Consider the following 12,844-nt stretch of genomic DNA (forward strand, 5'->3'; position numbering starts at 1 on the left):
TTGTAGAACTCTGTTCCTGGATAAAATCGGAGGCCGAGTGGTCTTGTGATGGCATCCCCCGGCCCGCATCAGAAAGTTGATGAGCTGCCAAACGTGTCACCTCGACCTCGGGAACTCGCATCAAGCCAGTTCGCAGGCTGATGGCTCTGATCTTGGACTCGGAAGCTAGGTTACTATCAAGCCACGTCGAGTCGATATTGACCTATCTAATGTTAGAGTCCTTGATGGCTGAGGCGTCCTCTCTCCTATAACTCCACTGGCCTGGAATTGTACAGTACTGTCCCGGCGTCTCTTGTTCCTCATCGTTGGACTCTGTTCCTAGATGAAGTCGGAGGCCGAAGGGTAGCTTTAAAGGGGAACAAGCTACGTAATGTGGAAATGGGGAGCTCGACGGTTGTATGGGGTGCAAAGCGTCTTGGAAAGGGAGATGAGATGTGGTTGTTGCTGTATCCATCTCATAGCGACTGTGAATCACATCCCCCTTTGAATATATACACCTCTTCCATCTCCTATTCTTCTCATTCTTTTCTCCTCATCCACTCAACTCTCCCTCCTCTTCTTTCACCTTCTCATCCACCTTCTCATCCACCTCCTCATCCACCTCCTCATCCACCTCCTCATCCAGGCATCATGTCGCGCGCCATGTCTGAAGAGGGTGAGGTCGACCACATTGACCTCACTGGCAATCCTGAGGACCTCATGGACTTGGATGAGGATGATGATCGAGTGAGAGAAGAATCAAGCCTCTTTCTCCCCAACAGCGTCACGCCGCCTATTTCCACTGACTTTACCTTCATTGATCTCGTCGCCAACGACGATGAGCCAGAAATTCTTCGGGGGAGATCCGACTCAAGTCTCTTTGTCCACGACGACCCCGAGGACGAGGGAACTATTACCAACGAAAGCAACAATCATGGCAACGTCATCAACGTCGACGACGACATGGACGACAGCGACAATAACGAAGACGACATGAACGACAACGACATGAACGACAACGACATGAATGACAATGATGAGAACAACGACAATGACATGAACGACAATGATGAGAACGACGACGACGACATGAACAACAACGATGATGAGAACGGTGATGAGAACGGTGATGAGAACGATGATGACAACAACAATGACAACAATGATGACAACAACGAAGACAATGGAGACAACGAGAACGACGATGATAGTGACGACAGCGATGACAGTGACGACGGTGATGATCTTATCCCGTCCGACCAAAAGGATGCGAACGCAGCCCTCGAAGAGGCTCTCGAGGAGGAAGGCATCACTGAGCCCGATTGGGCTGAACGATGCTTGAAGACTTGCAAACCTCACTGGAGTGAGGTTGCTCACGTACTCCTGAGATACCGCAGGCGCTTCCTCCTCAAGAGGACCGAGCTCCGAAACGTCAAGAGCAGCCTTCGCCAACAAATCCGTCAGCTCAGAGAGGATAATGCACGCCTTCGGGCCCGTGGGCAGCGTCGCCCACACGACAAGGTACGTAGCAGCTCCCCCGGTGCGCTCTCGACATGTACTGACAGGTGATAGTCGTGGCGTGGAATCGTCAGCCTCTGGGTTTATGGGACCCTGAGGGACTCGAGATTTCACAACTGGGGAGACATCTACAAGCTTTCGTGCAAGGAGGAGAACATGTCGTGGGCTTTTAGCACGCGGAAGTCCTCCAAGATGCACCCAGGACTGAAGCTGCGTGCTCCCGATGAGGAGGAAGAAGCAGAGGGGATCGTGGTGATTTCTGATGAAGAGGAAGAGGAATCCCCTGATCCAGGCTCAGTCCAAGGGCCACCTCCAAATCGACCATCGCCTCCGAGTCAGCCACCGTCTCTGGGAGGTCCACGGCGATCCTCCCTTGAACGACTCGACATCGGGGTGCAGATCAAGATCTTCTCCTACCTCTTCGTCTTTGAGCGACAGCTGGTGCACGCCATCTCCCGCCTGGACCCATACTACGAGCCGACCGAGGTGCCTCGCAACTGCAGTGGCCAAGTCTCACTCCTGCACCGCTTCCACGTTGGTGAGGAGAGCGTCTCGCTGACGTTTGGAGCCATCAAGCCACAGGAGCTCCTCGCTCCGCTCCTCGTATCCAAACACTTCAACTACCTTGGGGCCAGCATCTTTTACGGGAGCAACACGTTCGCATTCTCTTCCATCGGCGAGTAGGGTCGCTTTGCAAGCGGAATCGGCGCCAGGCTCCAGCACATCCAGCACGTCGAGATCCTGTGGATGGGCTCCCAGTGTGTCACGTACAGGCCCGACGACAAGCGTCGGTACACGTCGCGCCGGACGCACCACCTCGCCTTCCTCAGCGAGGCCCGCCGCCTCAAGTCCATCGCCGTCTACATCCCCGAGTCGTCCAAGCAGTACATGCGGCGCAAGCATGAGCCCCCTCACATCATCGAGTACATGGCTGAGAAGACAATGGGGCAGCCCAACTACCGCCGCTTCCGCGCCCTGCGCACCATCCCGGGACTCGACTACCTCCATGTGCTTCGCGGGCTCAACGGCATCACCTTCTGGGACTATGACAAGTGGCTCGAGCTAGGCTCCAAGCTGCCCGTCCGCGATTGGACCTTTGTGAGCGACCTCAACAACACGGTGCGCCGTGCCAAGGCGGAGGAGGACAGGAGATTCTGCACACTTCGCAGGCTTGCCCCTTTTGTCATTGGATATCGCCCTGAAGACGAAATCATCGAGGAGATTGAAACCTTTGTGAGCCAGTACTCGCCAGGCTGTGGTGGGCAAGTCGTCGACCTAACCATGGATGATGACTAGGTAGTTGAGTTGAGTTGGGATTGAGTGGACGATGGAGAGGCAGGAAAATGGGATATCATCCCAAGGTCGGATACCTAAATATGAGGTAACAGTCAGCACTGGGGACATGATGAGCTTCATTTCAATCGAAATCTCGATTTTTGCTGGACGAGGTAGTCTAGGAACCATTTCTAGCAATTGATCACTCCTCGACTTACCAAGCCGTTCGTCCTTGACCTGCCTCCAATCTGAGCGTGAGTAGTGATACTGTCTCGGCGCCTGGACCAGCCAGCTCATTCTTGACCGAGAACCCCTGGCTCCCTTGTGCCCGGTTGCAAGGGATGCTTGCTCACTCACCCCAAGATGTGAGATGCGCAACAACCAACCCTTGTCCATATGTTCGCCTAGACACACTCACGGTTGTTGTCTGCATCCCGTGAAGCTCAAGAGCCATAAGCTCAACACCAGACAAAAGACTCCAACTTATTCAAAGACATTGAATTGGCTCGAGATCTATAGGTAGCCTAGCCTAGCCTACTCCAATGCAAACCGACCTGCCCCTGTTTATCCTATACAACCGGCCCAACACCATCCGACGCGGATTCTAACTGAAACGGAACGTACCGTGCGTGGCACTTGCTTGCAATATTCAGTACACCACTCCAATTTCTTCAGATGCCCATGCCCTCCGGAAGCCGTCCTTGTATGTGTAGCGCGGCGTGGTATCGTTGAATGCTTCCTCTCTCTTTTTTGATTGTTGTCTCCTGGCTCTTTTCTTTTACCCCTATGCTCCAACGTCTCAGTTAGTGGGGGGGTAGTGCCACGAGCGGAAAGTATCCATGACGGTGGTGAAGACGACGAGAAGGATACCACCTCCAGGACCAAGACGCAGAACCTATAAACATGTCAGTATGAGGATGACCTCATGCGCTCTCAGCCCGGAAACTCACCTTGGGCAGGAAACCCTTGTACAGAGCGCTGAATCCCTCCTCCTTGGCCACGGTAAAGACGGCGGGCCAGGCCCAGTTGTACTTGGGAACCTGGCCGGCAACCTTGGGGGTGTTTTGGATTCGGCTCTTGACCACGTCGAGGGGCGTGTTGAGGATGGTTCCGACGGTACCACCGACACCTCCGGAAATCATGTCGTTGACCATCTGGCCCTGCTTGGTGTCGGACTTGGGGAGAAGCTGTCGGACCTGGAAGATACAGCCGAAGTAGCCGGCGTTCCAGAGGATGTGGCGCCACATGGTGCTCTCGAGACCCTGGTATAGAGTGAGGGGACCCTCGTTCTTGACAGTCTTGACGACGCAGTCGACCATGCCGTTGTACTTTCCAGCCGAGGCCTTGTCTTGCAGACGGATCTTGACGAGCTCGAAGGGGACGACCACAAAGGACTCGGTGGCTCCGGCCGAGGCGCCTGTGAGGATGGAGAGCTGCTGGTTCATCGAGGTGACGCCAAACATGTTTCGGTAGATCTTGCCCCATTCGTCGTTGGCAGCGAACTTGGTGGCTCGCTTGGGAGCCTCCATGAGGATGGGCGCAGAGATGCCGCGGTAGAGTCGCGAGAAGCTATCGTGGGGTCAGCGTCAAGATCCTGGGGCGCAAGTTGCTGGCGCATTGGGCATTTACCCCTCCTGCTTGATGATCTTGCGGAAGCAGTCAAGCATGCCATTGTAGGCGTCGGCGCCGGCGGCATTGGTCTGGAGTTGGCTGTTGAAGTTAGCAATTGGCTCGTATCTTGGGCGCCGTTGGAGGAATTACACTCGGGTCTTGACGACATCAAGAGGGTACCTAGGAAGATTTGTTAGTTGAGTGTCTCAGAAGCACGCGACAAATGCGGTCGTACATCACCAGAATCTACACCAAGCGGCAAATTAGCAATAACCCTTCTCAACAAGGGAGCAATCGGCGCAAGCATACCTCCGAGACACCAGCAATGGCGCCTAATCACGAAAAGTCAGCCATTGAGTCCGAGCGAAGCGCCAAGTTCAACATGGAGATGCCTACCTGCGGCGAACTGGTAGACGAAGGGGAGGGGCTTGTCGTTGTTGGACATATTGGCGACTGGACTGAACGGCTTAAGACGGGAGGACACGGGCAAGGGCAAGAAAAGAAGAGAAGAGGCTGAGCGGAGATTGTCGCAGGTTGTCGAGAAAAAAGAAGAGAAGAAGAAGAGAGAGAGAGAGAGTCAGAGCAGAGATGGCGACCTCCGAGCGAAGACCGGCCCGGGGAGGGAATTTGTTTTGGTGGTGGTGGTGGTGGTCTTATCGGGCTTAGCGATAACGGGGTAAAAGCAACTCCCCCCCACAAGACGGAGGAGCTTCACGGTGGAGGTTAACGGCTAGAAATAGGACGACGCCGAAGGGGGCGGCCTAACAAGAGTGGATTAATTTTTGGTAGGATTGGATAGGATGGGATTGAATGTGGAGATTGGTAAGAGACGGCGAGAGAGCGAGACCTGGGGGAGGGGAAGTTTATTAGCCTCTCTCTCTGTGTATGTATGTCTCTTGTAGATTCCTCGGTGAGACGGAAGGTCAGCCAGATCCAATACGCCGACTCTTCTCCGACCAGGTGACGATCGCTTGCATGCTGTTTTAGGAAAGAGGATGAGATCACTTGTTTCATCCAACGGTTTCTACTTGAGCCTAATGACTTGAAATTCAAGACACATTTTACTGTCAGGCATGCTTCTCTCAACCCTTTTCCCTACCCAATGATGAAATAATCCAATCTTGTACTACACATCGTCATATGCAAACCCGGCTGCCCGATGTCAGCCACCGGGCTTGAGGCTCCCGACCAGAGACACACCCCAAGAAGCAGGAACATCAGCTCTCTCTTCTCCGGTACCTGAATGGGCAGCAGGCCATCATCGGCATTGGAGAAGTGGGAGGGACCCTTGTCCCTGCAGAAACCTTTCCCAAAAACCCTCCCTCTGCCTTGTTCCCTCGCGCCCGATAGGCTCTGCTAAACGGAAGGAGAAGCCCTGACTGCAGCCACGGCTCCACGGGGCCGGGACGTCAAAAGGAAAAGAAGCTTTCTTTTGGCTGAGAGACGTGGGATGGCGAAACCGGGCGTGGGAGGGACAAGTCGGCGCGGAGACTTGCCGGTTGCGCATCCGAGCCGACTTTGGAAGAGTCGAGGTTGACAATGGTTGATTTACAAGGCCAAGAAGCCGAATCCAGAATGGGGAAACAGCTTCCTCGGAACATTTCTGATGTGCTGTCTCATGGCATGGCATCATCCCCCCGCGAATTACTGCCCACGCGCCCGGTCAGGACACCGGGCGGTCACGGCGTTCCTCCCCGTCGACCGAGCGGATGCTGAGCTTCTCCCCAATCCGGTCTAGCCCTTGGATTCAGCGACGCGCTGAAGATGGGGACGGGGATGGGGTTTGGAGTTGAGTGTTTGAAAAGGCCTCACAACTTCATTCACGCTGTCAAGTACAAATTCGCTTCCAACATTCTTCTCATATTGTCTTGATTCCTTGATTGACACGGCAGCTGTAGAGACCCAATCCTTTTTCTTCCTGTAACTATCTAACTAATCTACAATCCTGGCCTTATCCTTCAAGACCCTCGGCTTCTTCAATAAAACATTACCAAAACGCAATCGTATAATCCCCGAATGCGGCAACATGCCTATACAACCACTCCCACACTGCACTCCTTCTTAATGAGACATCACCTCCCGATAACGATCCATGCCCAGGTCCACCGAGTACGCCAGCAGGCGGTCCTGTGTCAGGGGCAAGTTGAGAATCTTGGCCCGAAGTTCCATGTCCTGAGAGTCTGTTAGTACTGATTCATGACAACGGATCGCATCTTCTTGGCATACCTGTCTCTTCTTTGTAGCCTTCAAAATCTCCTTGGCAGTCTCATCTGCCATGTCCGACACAGCAGCGTACCGTAAAACCTCTGAATCCGCCACGTTCTTGTCCAGCGCATGCAACCCAGCAAGAAGTCTCTCCAACACAATAGCTGGTGGCATCTCGCCCTTGCTTCGGTGCTGAATCAGCGTCAAGAATAGGCTGTAAATCTCTCCGCCCAATGACCAGTTCGAGATGGCCATGTGTCGACCTTCAAACTGAGAGATGAGAGCTGACAGGTTGTCATACTCGCGCTCCACGATCGCCAAAGGTGCAACCTCCTTGACCAGCACCCGGTGAGCCTCGACAAAGGAGCCAGCACGCAAAAGGCACTGAACTTCAGCATACGCATCCTTCTTCACGCTGCGCATGTACAGAGCCAGGGCTTCCCAGATCCACGACGAGGGAATGCAGAACTTCTCGACCAGGATTCCAAATGCTGTGCTTGTCTCATCTCCGATCGAACCGGCGTGTCGGGCTAGGTGTTCTTGAATAGCCATCTTTCGGGCAACCGAGTTGCTTAGATGGAGCAGCACGAAGACGGCCTCAAGCCACTCGCCAGCGCTGGTGAGTTGTGATGCGTAGGCGATGGTAGCAGCGTCGGCCTTCTCAGTAGCCCTCTCCCCGAACGAGACCTTGCCAGTAGACACCAGTGCAAGACCCAGTTGCCATGTCAGCCGCATGTCGAGAGGTGAGAGCTGCGAATTTTCAGGCCGCAAGATAGCCTCCAGGTCAGAAGCATCGTTTGCATACAGTTGCAAGAGACCCCAGAGGAGATCTTGTCTGCGGTCAGAGTCCACATCGTCCCACAGTGGCTTGATGCCCTGGTCGATGTACCATGGGAGTGGCAGATACTCCTTCTCCTGGTCCACATCGTTCTTGAACCCTTGCACTGCGGCCGCCAGGTCGTCATACTGCGCAATTCCATACCACAGGCGGAGACCAAAGGATTGCTTCCAGTCCAGCCCAAACTTCTTGGAAATGACAAACGAGTCCAATCGGTCCTCAACAGGAACTCCCTTCATGCCTTCGCAGACACACGCGTTGCCACTCAGGAGCTCATAGATGGTCCGGATCGACTCAGAGAACTCGGAGAGCATCTTCGAGTCGTGCCAGGCCTTGAGCTGTTCCCTCATATCCTTCTTGGCAGCATCATTGGTGCCAATCAGGGGGACGAGGGTAGCAAGGCGGAAGTTCTTGCCATCGAGAAGGTGCTTGCAAGCTTCGGTAACCCGATGACCGGCAAGGCAAGCGACAGCCTTCTCTTCACTCGAACCTGCAAGGCCAATAGTTGTTGATGAAACTTGGTCAACCAGGTCGGTCCAAAAATGAGACAGCTCAGCCCTTCGAATCAGGTGTTCGGGCTGGGTAGGATGGGGTTCCAAGTCGTCAAAGAGAATGCTCGCCAGGTCCCAGACATGCTTCTCCTGCATACTAGAAGGATCATTCATGTCCTGGTGATGGAAAACATCCTTCAGACTAGCTGCCTTTAGTGAGGCCACGGGAATATCATCAACCACTCGGATCTCGGTCAGCTTATCCTGGCTGTTGAGATACCTTTTAGAGGACTGCATATGCTGGTTAGTAAAGTGGCACAAAGTTGGGTCATTGGGAAGCCTACATCTGTAGAGAAGGTGGCCAACCGAAGCTCCTGCGTTTCCGTCTGAATCGTAGAACGCTTGAATGAAAGGAGGTCCGAGGTCCGAGGAATCGATCGTCGACCGCTCTCAGGGTCAAACGGTCGAGGAACAACGAGTGTCTCATCGGGACCCCAGGTCGGCCGGCCTGCGTTGTGGAAAGCCTTTTCGCCTTGATCAATAGTCAAATTCTTGTCTTGTCGCTCGTAGGGCCACTAATTATCCAATCTTAGCATCAATTCATATATAAGTCATAGTTACATAAACCTCCAGCGTGTTTCAATCTGGGGCCATTCAGGCAACTGCTAGGGAACCGACCTTGGGGAAGCCTTTGCCAGGAATCGAGGCTCGAAGATTCTGGGGTGCTGGCTTGGGCTGCTCGAACAGAGAGTTCATGAGGTCGATACTCGTCGCAAAACCACGACCCTGGTCCATACCAATTGTGCTGGCAGCAAAATTATCCGTCCTGTCATTCTTGGCCGTGCTCCTCCTCCAGATCGACGACTTCCGAAATGTGTCGTTCCCGCTCTTATCAAGGTCGATCAGCACACCGGTCTTTCTCGAAGGGGATTCCTTCAGCTCCCTGAGAAGCTGCCGATCTCGCTTCACAGGACTGACAGTCTTCCTCAACATCTCCATCCAGTCATCTCCATCTGCAACCTCCAGCTGCACAGGACCAGCAGAGTCCTTCACAGCTCGCATTCTAGCTCTGAGGATACCCCCAGGAGTGGCCTTGACGGCATCCTGGGCATCCTCGGACGAGGCATCGTCATGCTCCGCGGCAAGATGGTGTTCAAGGGAAGACCTCGCCATGTCTTCATCCTCGGACACGTCATATTCCTCACCCATGTCATCGGCGTACTCATCATCGAGAGACAGCCTGACATCGTTGGGTGCAGAATCCGCGGAGCTAACCCCTAAAAAAGACTGCTGGGCAGAGAAATCACCTTCATACATCTGCGCCTGCTCCTCAAAGCCACCGGGCACGCCTCGGTGCGTCCGGAACTCAAAGGTGTCGTCCTCCATGGGAGTGCTGCCAGTGGTATCCAAAGCCATTTCTTGGGGGAGCACGGGCTCCTGCTGGGTGACATCTTCCTCGTCATCCGAGTCATCATCATCGAGACCGTAGGTGGTAAAGTGCTCAACCGAGAAGACCCAGATGCCCGTATCCTGGTCGTAGCTCTCAAAGGTCGTGTTCTCGATTCGCTTAAGACGCTCGACGTGCTTGTTGAATCGCTTGGGGTCGTTGGAGATTCTCTTGTCGCGAGCTCCACGAGGCCAGGACTGTTCCAGGGCAATTCGTGCGGGCACGTTGAGACCCTTTCCAACAGGTGGCTTCTTGGCTGCCACAGGATAGACAGTGGCCGATCGGGGGTGAAGAACAATCAGGCCACCGCAAATGTCGTCAAGGTCGATGTTGCTAATGTCAACGGGGACCTTGAAAGAGACGTATCCAACATTGTCGCGTCCAACAGTGAAGCCGTCAACCTTCTGTCGCTGCATGCGGTTCATCTTCTCGAGATCCTCCTTAGGGGGCTGCATCCAGTAGTGACCGGGAGCATTGTCGAAGTTGGTCGAGGCAGCTTCCGGGGTGGCCGTGTTGTCTTCTTCATGGACGATGGCAAGCTCCTTGCCCTTAACCTCCTCCATCTCGGGAGTCTTGGAGCCGTTCGAACCGTTAGTCGGACGAGTCTGGCGGGGAGTCTCCTCGTTGGAGGGGCTGCCGACATCCTCAGGGGCGGGAAGAGCGCCGCGAACAGGAGTACTGTCCTCGGCATCGACGTTGCTTGTGTCGAAGCTGACGCGCTTCGAAAGCTTGCGGGATCCAGTGCCAGCATCAGACGACTTGTCCTTCTGCGGAGTCGAGAACAGATCACTTCTAATATCTCTGTTGATGACAAGCTTCTTGGAGCCAGTGCTGCCGTACCACCGAGGCTGAGATCCGTTAGAAAACGCGCCAGGGGCAAGGATACTGTCCTCCGTGTTGAAGCTGCGACGAAGGTTGTTGGTTGACATGCTCCTGCTCAATCCACCGCTCCGGCTAGAGCCTAGCAAGCTGTGGCCGAGGTTTGCGTTTCCAGGCGTGCTCGAGATGCTGCTAGCAGGGCTGCCTGAGGGAGTGCCGTAAGTGCTGTACGAAAAACCAAAGCCCCTCTTCTGGGGAGTAGCGTAGCGGGATGCGGATGCAGGTGCCAGCTTGTACATGGGCAAGATCGAACTTCTCCTAGGCTTAGAGCTTCCGTTGAGAGGAGTAGCAAGAGGGCCGGGGTTTTGGACCTCATTGCCGCCCAAGCCAGCAAACAAACCAGGGGAGCCAAACGCCGAGACATCATTAATGTTCGCCGTGAGTCCCTGGGGAGCATTGGCTGATTGGCTGTTGCCAAGCAGCGAGGAGCCGTTCACCTGCTGCTGCTGGTTGGTGCTTGCGCCAAAGAGAGACGAACCCTGGTTTGTGTTTTGGCCTCCGAACAAGCTGGATCCAGCGGCGTTGTTGGTGCCACCGAACACATTGGGCTTCTGCTGCTGGTTGTTTGCGTTCCCGAAGAGGGAGCTGCCAGCCGTTGCCTGGTTCGTGTTGTTGGAGCCGAGACCACCACCAAAGAGGCCACCACCACCAGTGTTTGCCTGAGCAGTGTTATTACCTCCGAAGAGAGAGCCCCCGGTGGCAGGCTTGTTTCCAAACAGACCTCCACCAGCAGCATTGTTCGTGGCGCCAAAACCTGTGGTGTTGGTATTGGTGTTTCCTCCACCGAAAAGGCCGCCGCCAGTCGTATTGGTCTGAGCAGTGTTGCCAAACAGGCCGCCCGCAGGTTTGTTGGCGTTGTTGCCGAACAAGCCTCCACCCGTGTTGGTGTTGGCATTGTTTTGACCAAACAATCCAGTTCCAGTGTTCGTCTGCTGCTGGTTGTTGCCGCCACCGAAGAGGCTTGAAGTCTGGTTGGTGTTGGCATTGTTGCCAAACAGGCCACCACCAGTGTTGGTGTTTGTGTTGGTTGCTCCAAAGCCGCTGTTCGTGGTGTTTCCAAAACCGCTTGTGGTGGCAGCGGTGTTGGTGTTGCCGAAGCTGAACCCAGTACCAGCAGGCTTGTTCTGTGCACCTCCGAAGAGACCACCGCCGGTGTTCGTGTTGGTTTGACCGAAGCCCGTTCCAGTGTTGTTCGTTGCGCCGAAGCCGCTGGTGGTGGTCGTGTTGGTGTTTCCTCCTCCGAAGAGGCCACCACCCGTGTTCGTTGTGCTGCTACCAAACAGACCACCTGCAGGCTTGTTGGCGTTGTTGCCGAACAAGCCTCCACCCGTCGTGTTGTTGGTAGCGGCTGTAGAGCCAAAGCCCGTAGAGCCGAAACCTGAGGTTGCAGTGTTGGTAGCGGTGTTTCCTCCTCCGAAGAGACCGCCGCCAGTTGTGTTCGTGTTCGTTCCGAAGCCTGATGTCGTGGTAGTATTTGTGTTAGTGCCAAAACCTCCACCAAAGCCCGAGCTCACGCCAAACGCACCGCCGCCGCTGGCATTGCCATGCCGCCGTCCCTGAACATAGTCTGCAAGTCGAAGCTCTTCGGCCGACCACTTCTTGTAAGGGTCCTGGAAGAGAACGTTCTGGAACGAGTTGGTCGAGGTGCTGTTTGGCTCCTTCTCAGTGTGGGCCTGGAAAGGGGTTATGGCAGTGCCTGGAGGGTCACCGACGCCGCCGCCGAGGGTGTTGGTGTTGGAAGTGCCGAACCCGGTACCAAACCCGGTTCCAGTGGTTGTGGCTTTTCCACCACCAAAGAGCCCACCGGTATTGGCCGTGGCCCCAAAGCCAGTGCTGGTGGCATTGTTGTTTCCAAACATACCACCTCCAGTGTTGGTGCTCCCAAACGTCGACGTATTGTTGGCCGTGTTACCAAATCCTCCAAAGCCAGTTCCGGTGTTGGTCGTGGTATTGGAGGCTCCAAAGAGGCCGGTGCCAGTGTTGCCAGTGGAACCAAATGTGGTGGCAGGCTTGCTGCCGAATCCGCCAGTCGTGTTGTTGGATCCGAATCCGCCTAAGAATCGTCAGTATGTTTGTGTCGAAGATCGGTGATCGCCGCTCCGTCTCCTCTCTCAATCGTAGATGGCAGCGGCGCGTCGAAGCAGATTCTGCGTACCGGTCGATGAGCCGAAGCCGCTCGTGGCGTTGTTGTTGGTGTTGCCCCCAAAGAGGCCACCGGACGTGTTCGTTTGGCCAAAACCGCCGCCAGTGTTGTTCGACCCGAAGCCTTTCGGGCGATTCCAATCAGCACCGCCGCCATCATCATCATCCACCGGGTGGTTGAAAAGGCATGTTGCTTACCTGAGGTGTTGGTAGTATTATTGGCTCCGAAGCCGCCAAAGCCTGACGACTGGTTCGTGTTGTTGTTATTTTGGCCGAAGCCACCGAAACCGCCGCCGAAAGACATGATGTCGGTCACGCTATCGACGCGGCTCGGGAGAGGAAGGTGTGTACTTCTCGCGGCGAGCTTGAAGCAGCTGTCGCGCTGTTGTCGTTACTGTGGATAGCTCGCGATGCGAAATCGATGGTCGAATTGATGCGAATCGCGCGTGTAGTCGCAAA

General features: G+C 54.8%; 3 protein-coding genes across 3 annotated transcripts; 1 reads left to right on the forward strand and 2 right to left on the reverse strand.

The window, feature by feature from the left end:
* Positions 1-630: 630 nt before the first annotated feature.
* Positions 631-2,793, forward strand: NECHADRAFT_77584 (uncharacterized protein; the record flags this gene model as incomplete). Its single annotated transcript, XM_003052471.1, has 3 exons — positions 631-1,500; positions 1,552-2,177; positions 2,211-2,793. 3 exons carry the CDS (start codon positions 631-633, stop codon positions 2,791-2,793), a joined length of 2,079 nt encoding a protein of 692 aa, XP_003052517.1.
* A 778-nt stretch (positions 2,794-3,571) lies between these two features.
* Positions 3,572-4,828, reverse strand: NECHADRAFT_35257 (uncharacterized protein; the record flags this gene model as incomplete). The annotated part of the gene is made up of 7 exons (XM_003052960.1): positions 3,572-3,667; positions 3,723-4,341; positions 4,402-4,482; positions 4,534-4,563; positions 4,619-4,629; positions 4,693-4,715; positions 4,780-4,828. 7 exons carry the CDS (start codon positions 4,826-4,828, stop codon positions 3,572-3,574), a joined length of 909 nt encoding a protein of 302 aa, XP_003053006.1.
* Positions 4,829-6,444: 1,616 nt separating this feature from the next.
* On the reverse strand, positions 6,445-12,689 carry NECHADRAFT_77586 (uncharacterized protein; the record flags this gene model as incomplete). Its single annotated transcript, XM_003052961.1, has 6 exons — positions 6,445-6,555; positions 6,610-8,208; positions 8,262-8,492; positions 8,596-12,296; positions 12,399-12,509; positions 12,584-12,689. The coding sequence occupies 6 exons, from the start codon at positions 12,687-12,689 to the stop codon at positions 6,445-6,447; spliced, it is 5,859 nt and encodes a 1,952-aa protein (XP_003053007.1).
* Positions 12,690-12,844: the final 155 nt, after the last annotated feature.

This window comes from Fusarium vanettenii (assembly GCF_000151355.1).
Source record: "Fusarium vanettenii 77-13-4 chromosome 3 genomic scaffold NECHAsca_2_chr3_3_0, whole genome shotgun sequence".
NCBI lineage: Eukaryota > Fungi > Ascomycota > Sordariomycetes > Hypocreales > Nectriaceae > Fusarium > Fusarium vanettenii.